The following is a 15,357-nucleotide window of genomic DNA, read 5'->3' on the forward strand; positions in this document are numbered from 1 at the left end:
GAGTGGAACTGTTCCTCAGGGGGTCTATAGTGCACTGTCTGATGTGATACTGTAGCTGACGGCTGAATGGTTGCAATTTTATCTCTAATAGTATCGATTTTAGAAGTAAAGTAGTTCATAAACTCATTACTGCTGTGGTGTTGGGAAATGTCAACACTTGTTGAGGCTTTATTTTTCGTTAATTTAGCCACTGTATTGAATAAATACCTGGGGTTATGTTTGTTTTCTTCTAAAAGAGAAGAAAAGTAATCGGATCTAGCAGTGGCTGAGAGGATCTTAATGGGCTGAGAGGAATACAGATACACAAACAAACAAAGATGCTGAGGAGACGACACTTAAGTGGTAAGTGGGTAAGTGTCCGTGGCTGAGTGAACGTGCAGAGAGTGGATGAGGTTCTAGGGAAAACACAGACATCCAACGCATACAACACTAAAGCCAGACGAACAGAGTAACCACATCAAACAAGTAACAACGATCTCAGAAACACAAGACGTGAGACAAGCCAATATATAGTGGATGAGTAATGAGTGGCAGCTGTTGCTGATGACAATTAACGGAGACGCCCACAAGCTAATCAGTGCAGACGTGAAACACACAGATTTCACCACTAAGTGCAAACACCCCAATATCACGGTTTATCAACCGTGACACAATGGAGATTGGAATACAGCTCTGCCACAGAGCACTCGCACCAAAGCCTCCCCGCGATGCACCACCCAGATCGCTGGTTCTTTGCTTCCAAGAGTTTAGAGTGAAAGAACAAGTACTGCACACAGCATGGAAAAAGAAAGAAGTTCGATTCGAAGGAAAGAGGATATATTTCGACTCGGACTACCCTCCAGAGATATTGAAAAAGAGGAAGGAATATGTGGGGATTTTAAAGGAACTCAAATCCAAGGGGATTCGATTCCAAATGCCATACCCAGCAAAGCTGAGAGTGTTCTTTGAAAATTTTACCCAACCCTACGAGAATGCAGCAGAGGCAGTTAAAGACTTGAAGAAGAAAGGATTCTCTTTTGATAACTTCAAGGAGCCTGAACCAAAACAGCGGAGACTTGCAACGTGGGAAAGAGCAGGTGTGAACCGACGCCACCAAGCAGCCGTAGATCAAGAACGGATACGGTAGAAGTTACGAAATTTTCACCGTGTCACCCTGGGATTAACTGATGATAATACTGATGCGTGATATTCGCATTAAAAACAACTGGAATTGATTGTCTGATAAGGATGTCTGCAGCAGGAGCCATAAACCTTTAAGACAGCGCATCCAAATGAGCAAAGGTAGACCCTAAAGCTCTTTTAGACCATCTAATCCCAAGAAACTTTATGGAGTCTTAAATAAAAGGGTAATATCCGTTAATGTACCTCCTTTCTAGTTTGTTGTAGGTTAAATATTATCATTAATCCCCCCCCCATCTTTTTTATTTTTATTTTTATTTTTTTGTGAGCCTGCCTGAGTTGAATCTTTAAACCGGTTAAGTGGGTCCTAGAAATTACCGGTGCATCGAATATCTTAAGAGTATCTTCTTTTGCACTGAGGAGAGACCCTTGACGGATACAAGGATTTCCTCTCTAATTGAGGATCTGGGCAAGAGACCCATTTGTCTCCATCAGAAAACAAGAAACTAAAGAAACTGGGTTTTCAAAATACTTATTACTCATCCCATAAATCAGGAAGGAGGGGAGTGGCTATCTTGATTTCTAATGCAGTAAATTTTGAATTTAAGTCTGAAATTAAAGATAAAGAGGACAGATATATTTTAGTTAAAGGTAAATTAGATAATAAAGAAGTAACATTATTAATGTATATGCTCCACCAGGAGACACTAAATCCCTTTTTAAGAAAATATTTGATTTAATAGCTACAGAATCGTATGGAACCCTTATATTTGGTGGGGATTTAAATGTGCAACTTCAGCCTGGACTTGATACAACTAATCCTTCCAAAAAGAAAAACTCAAATACTAAAACGGTTATAAGAATGCTTAAAGAACTGGGTTTGATGGATATATGGAGAGAATTACACCCAAGAGAGAAACAATTTACATTTTATTCTGCAAGCCATTCTATGTACTCAAGAATTGATTATCTATTTATGTATAACTCAGATAGACATATAATAAGAAATTGAAATATTGGTACTAGGGATGTATCAGATCACTCAGGGGTATACCTTACTTTACATTTAGAGGATCAACAGAAAAATACACTTTGGAGACTTAATACGAGTATCCTGAATGATACAACGATACAGAAGCAGATTGAGAATGAATTTGAAATGTATCTCCAATGTAATGATAATGGGGAAGTATCTCCAAGTACCCTGTGGGATGCCGCAAAGGCTTTAATTCGAGGCAGAATTATTGCTCTAACTGCTTTTCGTAAAAAGAGAAACAAAAAAGATTATTAGCTTTACAGGAACTGTAACTTGGAGATCAGACACAGCAAACAGAGAGATTTGCTAAACAAAGGTATTATGAAACAAGACCTAAAGCAATGAAACTTCTATCTTGGAGGATAAAGAAATAACATGCAAAAAATACAATTTATAAAATTAGAAACACTAAAACCCAAAAGGTATGTAATTGATTAAAAGATATTCAAAAATCTTTTGAATTATATTACAAGGATTCATATACTCAACCTCATAGGGCCGATACTTCAACTATAAAAAGATTTTTAGATTCTTCCATCAATAGGGGAACAACAGAATAGAATACTGCAGGCTGAAATAACAATAGAAGAATTAAATTGGGCCATATCAAATCTGAAAGCAAACAAGGCACCAGGCACAGACGGCTATCCGTCTGAATGGTACAAAATATTTAGATCCCAAATAACACCTATATTGCTAAACTGCTTTAATTATATATTAAGAATAGGTGAAACCCCTCGGTCATGGAGAAAAGTGGTAATTTCAGTTATTCCAAAGGAAGGGAAAGATAAGAAGGAATGCAGTTCATATAGACCGATATCAGTCCTAAATGTGGACTATAAAATATTTGCTTCAATTTTATCTAAGAGATTAGAGGTTATAATCCCTGAGTTAGTGGATCTTGATAAAACCTTGATAAAACCTTGATAAAACCTGTTTTATACAAAACAGGCAAACGCAGGATAATATAAGGAGAGCATTGCAAGTAATGAGTCATGTTGTAACAGAAAATATAAGCACAATGTTGATGAGTCTAGATGCTGAGAAAGCTTTCGACTCTGTGGGATGGGATTACTTGTATCAGGTATTGGCAAGATTTGGGTTTAATGACAGTTTTATTCAATGTATTAAAGCATTATACTCCTCACCAGTAGCTAGGATAAAAATTAATGGTCACTTGTCTGAAACAATCCATTTGGAAAGAGGAACACGTCAGGGCTGCCCCTTAAGTCCGGCTCTGTTTGCCCTGTTCATTGAGCCTTTGGCCCAAGCCATAAGAGAGGATTTAGAGATAAAGGGGATAACTCTAACAAAAGATATAGCGAAACTTTTTGAAAGTAATTATGGTCCTATTAATAAGGAGATTAAATCTGATATTTCTAGATGGACTCTGCTCCCATTAGACATGAGTAATCGAATAGAAATAATTAAAATGAACATGCTACCACGGATACTTTATCTTTTTCAATCACTGCCTCTGGAAATATTGCAAAAACAATTTAATGAATGGGATGGTATGATTTCAAGGTTTGTCTGGAATGGTAGAAAACCTAGAATAAAGTTAAAAAAAAAGGGAGGGAAAAAAAGAAAAGGGAGGGAGAGCTCTACCATGTCTCTAAGACTATTATTATGCAGCTCAATTGAAACCCTTAGTTAGTTGGTGTATGAATCAAGATGGAAAACCCTAGAAGTTTCACAGATAGAAACACCTATACAGTCGATACTTGGAAATAAAAAAAACTAGCTGAAAGGAGCTATAACAGATTGAGTACTTGGAGTGTATTTTCATTGAGGGTATGGTTCAGAGTATTGAAGAAACTTCAATTAGAGCATCAAACTGGAGTTTTAAGTTGGATTGCATTTGACCCAGGTTTTGAGCCGGCTAGGGTAGATGAGAGATTTAAACAGTGGGTTTGGAGAGGTATCACATCTTACTGTTCAGTCATCTCTAATGGGAAATTACAGAGTTATCAGACACTTTCAAATACATTTGGACTAGATAAGCAGGATTTTTATAGATATTTGCAGGTCAGAGATTATTTTAACAAGAAAATTAAAAGTACACTGCCAGAAGATCATAATTTAATTACAATATTTTCAAATGCTTACACATTAAAAGATAACAAAAAGCTGGTTTCTAGATTGTATGGAAGTATGCAAGCTTCCAAGAATCATTCAACAATATACATTAAACAAAACTGGGAGAAAGAGTCTGACTTACAAATAACAGATGAAGACTGGATAGACATATGTGTGATACAGACAAATACCACAAATTCAAGATCCTGGAGGGAATTTGGATGGGAGAATTTAGTAAAATTTTTTATAACTCCCAAATTAACAGCACTTCATACAGGCTCATAGAGCCGTGGCTTTTGTTGGAGGCAATGTGAAACCCCGATGGCTGATCACTATCATATTTTCTGGGCATGCCCAAATATATAAAATTATTTTGGCGAGGAGTAGTGGCAGAGATTGGGAAAATATTGGGAGTAGAGGTTGATTTTTTGTTCACTACTATATATTTAGGTAAAATACCAGGAAATATTGTAGACAAGGATAAATATTTATTAAAAACATTGTTAGCAAGCGGTAGGAAAGCAATAACCCATAAATGGTTGCAGATTGACCCTCCAACGAAGGATCACTAGTCGCGTTTCCACTATCGAGCTTAAACCGGGCGTGCTAGTGCGTGCCAGGGCCAGTCGCGTTTCCACTGTCACTTCCGGGGCTTGATCGTGCCTTGCCGGGGCTTCCTCGGGGCCAACGGCCAGGGTTTTTTGGCCCGACGAAAACCTTGGGCCAAAGCGGGCCAGCTGGGGCTAGAGGAGGGGTTATGAACAAAGGCAGAGTTGAGCTCAAAACTCACTTTCAGTCACCAGCGTGTGTTTGAAATAATTTGATCCGATGTGGATTATAATCACCATACAAGGCAGAAATATTTATAAGCGATATAAGACTATGCACGCTAAACATTAACGTTACCATAGTAAACATGGTAAATATGACCGCTTTGATAAATCAGACGTCAGCTTCTTATTCTCTATCACAATTGTGTATTTATTAAGTAACATTTTAAAACGCATTCTCATCCCAAGGCGTCATATACTGACTCTCTTGACATTTCGTCAACATCCTACGCATATGGCACCCTCTAGCGTCAATATGAGACACAGATTATGGGTTAAGGTTAGGGTTAGGGTTAGGGTTAGACCGCTAGGAGGCACCTTCTGGCCCATTTTTATCTGCTTCTAATATTGACGCTAGAGGGTGCCATGTGCGTAGGATGTTGACGAAATGTCAAAAGGGTCAGTATATGACGCCTCGGGATGAGAACGGTCTGCATTTTATTTGTCGTCTCGTTTCAAGAGTTTAGCTCCACGTTGCATAACATCAAAATATAATAATGATTTTTGTTCAGGAGCTTTTATAAAAATAGAGAGTTTGCACTGCGGATCATTTCAGAAAGATAACAGCTTTAACACCAGCATTAAACATTTTTTTTTAAATAAGTCAAGCTCAAAACTCACTTTCAGCCAGCAGCGAGTGTTTGAAATAACTTGATCTGATGTGGATTATAATCACCATACAAGGCAGAAATATTTATAAATGATGCAAAAGACTATGCACGCTGGGCATTAACATTACCATAGTAAACATGGTAAATATGACCGCTTGAAGAAATCGTACTCGGTTACTAACGTAACCTTGGTTCTCTATAGAAGAGGGAACGAGTACTGCGTCTTAGCTAAGACGCTACGGGAAAAGTCTCTTTTCACGATACACTGAAGCAAAAAATTTTCCTTAATTTTGAATTATTGTAAAGCATTTTACGCATTTGCAGCAGCACACAGCCATAGGCGAGACGGCTCGCTCGCTCATTGGCTGCTCTGCGGCAACTGCATAAGCCTATCGAGCGCCCTCCATGCCACTTCCCGCCGAAACGGGTGTGGCCTAGCCCTATAAAGGGAGCTCGAAAAGGCTGACTCACCTGATTTATTTCATCGCCGAAGCGAACCAGAGTGAATCGTACGCACGGCAGAGAACGCAGTACTCGTTCCCTCTTCTAGAGAGAACCGAGGTTATATTAGTAACCGAGTACGTTCTCTTACAAGAGTTCTCTCGTACTGCGTCTAAGCTAAGACGCTACGGGAACCCAATGTAAAGCGCCGTGCGTGCAGGGATCACACACCAATAAACCTGGAAGCGACGCCCAGGATTTACAGTGCACAATCACCAGAGGGACTCACAGAGAGTCCTAGAACAGCAGGGGGGGACCCTCCGTCCCATATCTAGTAGCGTCTGTAGACGCAGCAATATGACATCACATAATCAAGGCAAGGCCTGACAAATGTGGTAATGTGGGTCTTACGCAATACTGCCCATATAACAGTCGGCAGCGCATAGCGATTGCGATCTCAGAGTTCCAATCAGGACCCTGATTCAACTATACCGACAGCAGCTTTGCTTGCAGGGCGGGAACCTCCAGGTTATAGAACCTGATAAACGTAGACGGCGAGGCCCATCCTGCCGCCATACATATGTCCTGTAAGGAGATCCCACTAGACCACGCCCACGACGAGGCGACGCCTCTTGTGGAGTGTGCTCTGACGCCCAGTGGGCACTGAAGGCCCCAGGAAGCGTAAGCTAACGCTATAGCGTCAACTATCCATCTGGATAGGCTCTGTCTTGAAACAGCCATTCCCTTGGAATGTCCACTGAACGAGACAAACAGCTGCTCAGTCTGTCTGAAGACAGCGGAGCGAGACACATAAGCTCTTAAAGCCCTAACGGGGCAAAGAAGACTCGAGTCTCCATCCTCTCCTGACACCGACAGGGCAGACAGGGAAATAACCTGAGCCCGAAACGGTCACCCACACGCTTCACTGAAGCGAGACCCAACAAGAACACTGTCTTGAATGACAGATATTTGAGGCTTATCGTTTGGATTGGCTCGAAAGGGGAACCTTTCATGGCCTCCAAAACCGTCGAGAGGTCCCATACAGGGACTGACGGAGGTCTGGGAGGATTCAGCCTCCTAACTCCTCTAAGGAAGCGGATGACCAAATCGTTCCTTCCTATTGACTGACCGAGCGTTGTCTCAGAAAACGCTGCGATAGCCGCCACGTAAACTTTGAGCGTGGAGGGGGCTCTGCCCTTATCCAACAGCTCCTGTAGGAAGGAGAGAACCTCCGTCACCTCACAACTAAGGGGTGAACTTCCCCGAGCTGTGCACCAGCTGGAGAATACTGACCACTTCGAGGCATATAGCCGTCGAGTCGACGGAGCTCTAGCCTGAGTGATAGTATTTAACACTCCCAATGAGAGATCAGCAGGTAACCGTTGAGCGCCCACACATGGAGGGACCACAACACCGGTTGAGGGTGCCAAATCGAGCCCCTGGCCTGCGAGAGGAGGTCCCTCCTCAACAACACTGGCCATGGGGCAGTGTCTGCTAACTGCATCAAATCTGGAAACCATGGTTGGTTCTTCCAAAGTGGTGCTACAAGCAGTACTGAGCATCTTGTTTCCCTCACCCATTCTATCACCTGCGGAAGGAGGGAGACGGGGGGAAAAGCATACAGCGGGCAGCACGGCCACCTTTGTGACAGCGCGCTTTCGTTCTTGGAAAAGAACGCGGGGCAGTGAGCGTTTTCGTGGGACGCGAAGAGGTCCACTTCCGCCCTGCCAAATCTCTCCCACAGCAGCTGGACTGTCTGTGGGTGTAGAGACCATTTGCCCGTGGGAATGTTGTTTCTGGACAGTCTGTCTGGACCCAGATTCTGTAGCCCAGGCACATGAACTGCTCTCAGCGAGCGCAAGTTGCGCTGAGCCCAAACCAGGAGGCGTTCCGCCAACCTGTACAGGTTTCGGGGCCTGAGACCGCGCTGGCGATTTATGTAGGACACCACAGACATATTGTCCGAACGGACTAAGACGTGGTGGCCCTTGATTCGGGGACAAAAGCGCGTCAGCGCGTTCTCTACTGCCAGCATTTCCAGACAGTTGATATGTTGGAGCTTTTCCCGTTCTGACCACAGGCCAAAGAACGGTCTGCCCTTGAGCAGCGCTCCCCATCCCGAAGTGGAGGCGTCCGTCGACACCATTTTCACTTTCGAGGAAGTCCGCAGGCTTACACCTGATTGGTACCATTCGTTCGCTGTCCAGGGTTTCAAGGCTGTAACACAGCTCTGATTGACTTTGAGACGCAACTGACCGGATATCCACGCTCTGCGCGGTACTCGCGATTTCAGCCAGAACTGCAAAGGGAGCATGCGCAGCAGGCCCAACTGAAGAACTGGTGATGCTGAGGCCATGAGACCTAGCATCTTCTGAAATTCTCTGAGCGAGAAGGTCGCGCCGCAGCGGAGAGAGCTCGCTGCGCGCTGAATGCCCAACAGGCGCTGTGGCGACAGCCGCGCCGTCATGGAGCGTGAGTCCACAGCTATACCCAAAAACAGTATCGTCTGACTGGGGTTCAGCGAACTCTTCGTCCAGTTGACACTGAGACCAAGTTTCTCGAGGTGATCGAGTAAAATGGCCCTGTGTTCCACAAGCTCTGATCGGGATTGAGCCAGAATCAGCCAGTCATCCAAATAGTTCAGCACTCGCATGCCTCTGAGTCTGAGAGGAGCGAGCGCTGCTTCCATGCACTTCGTAAACGTACGAGGAGCCATGGACAAGCCAAACGGCAGGACTGTATACTGGTATGTCTGGCCCTCGAAGGCGAATCTCAAGTATCGCATGTGACGTGACGCTATCTGTATTTGAAAATACGCGTCCTTCAGATCTATCGACATGAACCAGTCTCCTCTGTGAATATGCGCGAGGAGTCTCCTGGTTGTAAGCATTTTGAAACTGCGTTTCGCCAGTGCTTTGTTCAGCTGTCTTAGATCCAGTATGGGTCTGAAACCCCCGTCTTTCTTGGGCAATAGAAAGTATCTGCTGTACAGCCCCCCTTCGCTTTGAGCTTGAGATACAGGCTCCACAGCCCCTTTGCTCAACAGTTTTGATATTTCGGCTCGAAGTAGGTGTGCTACTTCTGTTTTGACCGTAGTTTCGACGCGCGCTAAAAAGCGCAGAGGGCGTTGAAAAAACTGTAGCGAGTAGCCTCTCTTTATAATGTCTAGCACCCAATCCGAAACCCCTGGAAGCGCTGACCATGCGTCTGCATGAATGGCTAAGGGTTGGATGCAAAGCGCGCTCTGTTGGCTGGGCAACGGCAGCGCTTCGATGTGCTGTTACATGGGCGTTATGACTGTGACATTTGAGGCGGGGAGCGCGCTGATCACAGCGGGCAGATTGCTCGTCCTCGACCCCTCCATGATGCTTAACCGAGTGAGGGAGGGCTGAGTGGGTCACTGAGCAGTGGGCATCGTCACTACATTTATAGCACCATCGACCGTGGCCGGGACACCAGAAATTAAACCTTTTTCAGGAAATATCTGGGTAGCCGTGATAACGGTTTTTGTGTGCAGGCAAGCGGGCAACTGTACAGGCTTGTGCATTGCAAAAGACGCTGAGACAGTCACAATCCCTGGAACTGAAACAGCGGCGTGCTTGGGTGAGAATTCGGCCGCGGCGGGACTCGTACACCGGCGCTTTCCTAGGAGTGCTAGGATGGCTTCGGGGCTTCCGGCCTCACCGTAGTCCTCTGCCGTGGTCCCCGGGGCATGGGGCGACGGCCGGTAGAGCAAGAACGGGGTCTCGAGCTGCGTTGCTGATGCTTTTGCGATGAAGCAGCAGGAGGCGGGGGTGTGGCTGAGAGCTTTGCGGGGCCGGTCTAGCACGACTCGCTGCAGAACCGGAGCGCTTCGGGAGGAAGTGCTTGAATGCTTGCGCCGCTTTCTGGTCCTCGACGAATCTCTCAACGAACTCGTTGACAGAAGATCCGAAGAGGCCAGCGGGAGTTAGCGGGGCGTCGAGGAACGCAGTGCGTTCAGACTCTGCCATGTCTGAGAGCGTCAGCCATAGATGCCTCTCAGCCACCATAGCGGAAGCCATAACTCGTCCCATGGCCTGTGGAGCAGATTTAGTAGCGCCGTCACTGCAAGAGCCAGCGGTATGTCGGCTTATGTCTCCTCCCCAGCCACAGTGCGGGAGAGGAGTGGATTTGAAGGAACTCGCCTGGTGGTTTTCCGGGGAACCAGAGGAGGTCGCCGAGGAGGGAGGGGTCGAGAGGATACTCAGCACCGCTCTCAACCAAGGCCGCCCTTCGACCCGGGGCTCGTGTGGGATGGATTAGAGCCACCGTCTCACCATGGCGGCCGGAGAGGAGAGAGGAAGCGCACGTCCGCCACAGTGGCGTCACTGCCCATGATGGCCGCTAGTCCAGCGCCACGAGGCAGGATGGACGCCAACACAGCACCACAACCCAAGGCGATCACAAGTCCAGTGCCACAGTGCAAGATGGCCGCCAGCTCAGCGCCAATGCCCAAGAGGGCCGCTGACTCATTCTTGGATTATTTCGCTACGCTGTCCAAGATCCTAGAGATTCCCAAGACGGTTAACGTCATGGCTGCTGAGCCAGCGCCACAGCACAAGATGGCTGCCAGCCCAGAGCCACAGCACAAGATGGCTGCCAGCCCAGAGCCACAGCACAAGATGGCCGCCAGCCCAGCGCCACAGCACAAGATGGCCGCCAGCCCAGCGCAACAGCACAAGATGGCCGCCAGCTTGGAGCCACAGCACAAGATGGCCGACTCAACGCCTGAGTCTCCAGACACGGTGTCACCGACTCGCCAACATAGAGGGCGGAGGAGGAGGAGACAGGCGTCTACCGTTCCTCAAAGCCCAGAGGACGTTCCCGAGGCGGTGCCCGATGTTGTTCCGGAGACCGAGGCGGTGCCCGATGCTGTTCCGGAGGCCGAGGCGGTGCCCGATGCTGTTCCGGAGACCGAAGCGGTGCCCGATGCCGAGGTGGAGGCCATTCCCGATGCGGTGTCCGAGACTGCTCCCGAGGCCGTGACCGAGGCAGTGCCCGAGTCCGTTCCAGAGGCGGTGCCCGAAGCTGAGGCGTCTCAAGTCTCCACAGGCAGTCCAGAGTCGAGTCAGGTTCCAGTTGACCCTCCAGAGGCGAGTCAGGGGCCAGTGAACTCTCCAGAGTCGAGTCAGGTGCCAGTGACCTCTCCAGAGTCAGGGCTAGTCACCGCTGATCCTCCAGAGTCAGGGCTAGTTACCGCTGATCCTTCAGAGTCAGGGCTAGTCACCGCTGGTCCTCCGGAGTCAGGGCCAGTCACCGATGACCTTCCAGAGTCAGGGCCAGTCACCAATGACCTTCCAGAGTCAGGGCCAGTCACCGTTGAACTTTCAGAGTCAAGTCAAGTCACTGGGTGGTCTGCTGCTCCGCCCTGTTGGACTCCGGCATCGACCACAGGAGCGTGGTGGTCATCTGATCCACCCTGGAGGACTCTGGCCTTGACCACAAGGGTGTGGTGGTCTTCTGCTCCGCCCTGGGGGGCTTCCGCTCTGACCACACGGACGTGGTGGTCTTCTGCTCCGCCCTGGGGGGCTTCCGCTCTGACCACACGGACTTGGTGGTCTTCTGCTCCGCCCTGGGGGGCTTCCGCTCTGACCACACGGATGTGGTGGTCTTCCGTTCCGCCCTGGGGGGCGTTTGCCCTGACTACACGGTTGTGGTGGTCTTCCGCTCCGCCCTGGAGGACTCTGGCCTTGACCACAAGGGTGTGGTGGTCTTCTGCTCCGCCCTGGGGGGCTTCATGTTGTTTTTTTTTTCCTTTTGTTTTTGTGTTAATGTCGGTCCCTGTTCCTCTCTGTTAGTCTGGCCCTCCATCCCTCCCCCTGAGCCTTCACCTGTCCGCCTCCCTCCTGGTCTCTGTTTTGTGTCTGTCTTGGAGCGTCTGGGAGCCGCTCCGTAGAAGGGGGGTACTGTCACAGTGTCTGGGTTGTGTTCCCTGGGTTTCCACTAGGTGTCCTCAGTTCCCACAGTTTTTATCATTTATCACTTCCTGTCTCCTTATTTGGTCACCTTCCTCCTTGTCTAGTTAATTGATTGTTCCCCACCTGTCTCCTGTTTCCCCATTATCCTTTTGTGAGTCTTAGTCATGGAGTCCTTGTTTTTATGTTGAGGTTATTTCATGTCCGTCATCTTGCCTTGCCTTGTCTTCGTGTCTTGTATGTTTGGATATTCTGGTTTTGACCCTGCCTGGACTGTTTACCCCTCTGGATTACCCTTTGAATAAATATCATACCCGCACTTGGTTCTCTCTCCTGTGTTCTCTGTAACACCGATCGTGACAGCATGACGTTGTTCTGAGAGGCGTGTAAAGGGCATGTTTTAGTGATGCGCAGCAGAGCTTCAGGCTCCACTGTGGAAACCCTGCGCTATTCTGGCCTCGGTGCTACTGGCCCGAGGCTATGAGCCCCGCCCGGCCTGGTTTAAGCCCTGGCTCGCACTGGCCCAACAGTGGAAATGCGGCTAATGGCTAGGGATCGTAAATGAAATATACAGTATGGAGAGACTTACATTTATATTAAGGCTCAAATTCGACAAATGTAACAAGTTGTGGGAAAAATGGATTATGTATGTAAACCATTGAGGAAACTGTGATATTGTATATCAAGATGTTGGAATTATTTTGTCATACTGTCTGATATTGTAGCATCCATGATAACCTTGTGTTCTTTGTTCCAATAAAAAAAAAAAGAAAAAAAGAAACTGACTGCTTTAAGTACAGTACGTTTTTACATCCGAACACAACTTTTATATGAGATACTGAGCTCATCTTTTTAAAATTCTTTTTAAACTTTATTTCAAATACATATTATTTGACTACAAGTCACAATGTGTTACTGTTCAGAATTAGAAAACAACTGAATCCAGAGTTTTAAGATATACGCATATGTACACAAGTACACATATTTATGTATATTTAAACCCTTGAATTATAAGAGCAGCATGAGCAAAAGAGATTCAGAATCATTGACTGAACTTCAGAAAGTTGCTATATTTACATTTTAACATCAAATTTCATTTTTCTGTGTATGACATCTATAATGACATCTACAATAAAGAAGCTATACATGAACACAACATAGAGAAAAAAGGATAAAAAATATATATAAACTGATAAATAGTGATTGCATAGTGAGACACATTACATAAAAAGTGTTTAGACAAGAATTATTTGTTCAAAGTAAATAATTTTTCTTTTCTAAAATATATAAACATGTTTTTTTAAACAGAAAATAATATGGTTTCACTTTATTTTGATGGTCCATTTAACACATTCTATTGACTATAAGTAACTTTGCACTTACATATCTACTGACTCTCATTATAGTGTAAATAGAGTGTTAGTAGAGTGATAATAGAGTGTTAAAAATGTGTTAATAGAATGTTAATAGAATGTTAGTAGACTGGTAGAGTTAGGGTTAGAATAAATTGAATTACTTGCAAAATTACTCACAGTTATTACAATGTCTGTTGAGAGACCATCACAATAAAGAGTTATCAGATATTAATCAGACAGTCTACTCATACTCTGATGATAGTTTGTTTACATGAAGGTGCAAAGTTAATTGTTATAGACAGAATGCTCAAAGGGGACCATCAAAATAAAGTGTTACCAATAATCTTAATATTTTAGATTAAATGTCTATTGTTAATATTTATTCTTGTATATATTAATAGTCTTGTTGTTTCATTTTTTTATATATTTTGTATAACCTAAACTGTATGTTTTTAATGGACAATGAAAAAGACAGACTTACTGAGCACCAGTTTAGTTCCTCCACCGAAAGTCCACCGAAAGTCCACCACAGTGATACAATCTAACGAAACACTCGTATAAATATTTCTGAAGAAGGTGATTCTAAAAAGTATTTTGTGTCATGCTGCATTCAGTGTAAAGTTCTTATTTTGATATGCTATACTTTATTTAAAGGTGATGTTGTTCAAATGTAATTACATAAATACTGAGTAATATTAATTTCTATTACTGTGGGGTTATGGTTGGGGTTCTGGTTTAATTACTTGAGATTATGCATAATTTACTGTTGTTGTTAGAGTAAGAACTGTACATTTAACATCTGTAAAAACATCTCCTTAAAATAAAGCTGTTGTGAATCCTGCCCACTTCTCTGCATCATCAGCACATGCTTCAGTGCTCTGAGAGTGTTTATAGAGCTGAGAGTTTAACACTTCATGACTGAGAGCAGAACAGAACACAATCTTCATCATCACACAAGACACAACAACAACAATGAACAACATCATCATCCTCATCTGGACCATTGCAGCTTTTATTCAAGGTGGAATATTAGGGTTTGATATAAATAATAAGCAATTGTTGTTTATTACAATTTTAATATACCAATAGTCTGCTATAAAGTTGATTTACTGACTGAATTCATTTTCTCTTCTTCAGCCTCCAGAGGAGTCACTCTGACTCAACCTAAAGTTAAAACTGTCCAGCTCGGTCAAACAGCTACAATAGAGTGTAACATAGATGTAGGAATACGTAGCAACTACTTAGCCTGGTATCAGCAGAAACCTGGAGAAGCTCCTAAACTCCTCATATATTACATAAACACCCTCCAGTCAGGAACTCCATCTAGATTCAGTGGCAGTGGAACAGCAAATACTGGAAAAGATTTCACTCTCACCATCAGTGGAGTCCAGACTGAAGATACAGGAGATTATTACTGTCAGAGTGAACACTATATCAGTAGTAGCTGGGTGTTCACACAGTGATAAAGAGTCGTACAAAAACCTCCGTCAGTCAGAGTCACAGTGACTGCACTGATACAGCTGAGAGACACTGCAGCTGCTGATGGAGGTTATTTCTGGTTCTTAAATGTGTTTTTCACTCATTACTTCACCATGGATGTATTTAATTCAACATTTAAAATGTTCCACCATTAAACAATCCAGTGAAATCTGACGATACTTACAGTATTCAGGGAAACAGCAGCCAGAGTCCTTGTGTACTTTCAATCCAGAATTACACAAAATTAACACATAATTCACACAAAAAAAGGACTCTTCTCTAATGAATTCATAGAAAAAACTTTCTTTGAATGAACACACATATACTTTAAGGCATTGTGTATGCTTTTACTGTTCTTGTATATTGTGTTTTATGTATTGTATATGTTTTATACATGCTTATGATGGATCACTAGTTAATTGTCACGGTTCATGAATTCACTCTCTCTCTCGTCTAGCGTGCTGTTGTGTG

At 44.7% G+C, this 15,357-nt stretch overlaps 2 gene segments (V, D, J or C); both read left to right on the plus strand.

Annotated features, from left to right (window-relative positions):
* LOC132125477 (Ig kappa chain V-III region PC 2485/PC 4039-like) overlaps positions 1-15,357 on the plus strand; it is a 370,198-nt gene that overhangs the window by 242,837 nt on the left and 112,004 nt on the right.
* Positions 14,311-14,940, plus strand: LOC132125476 (immunoglobulin kappa variable 1-27-like). The segment is given in 2 exon segments: positions 14,311-14,428; positions 14,545-14,940. Coding segments are annotated over 2 exon segments (375 nt in total).

The sequence above is a fragment of the Carassius carassius genome, chromosome 43, assembly GCF_963082965.1.
Source record: "Carassius carassius chromosome 43, fCarCar2.1, whole genome shotgun sequence".
NCBI classification, from domain to species: Eukaryota; Metazoa; Chordata; class Actinopteri; order Cypriniformes; family Cyprinidae; genus Carassius; species Carassius carassius.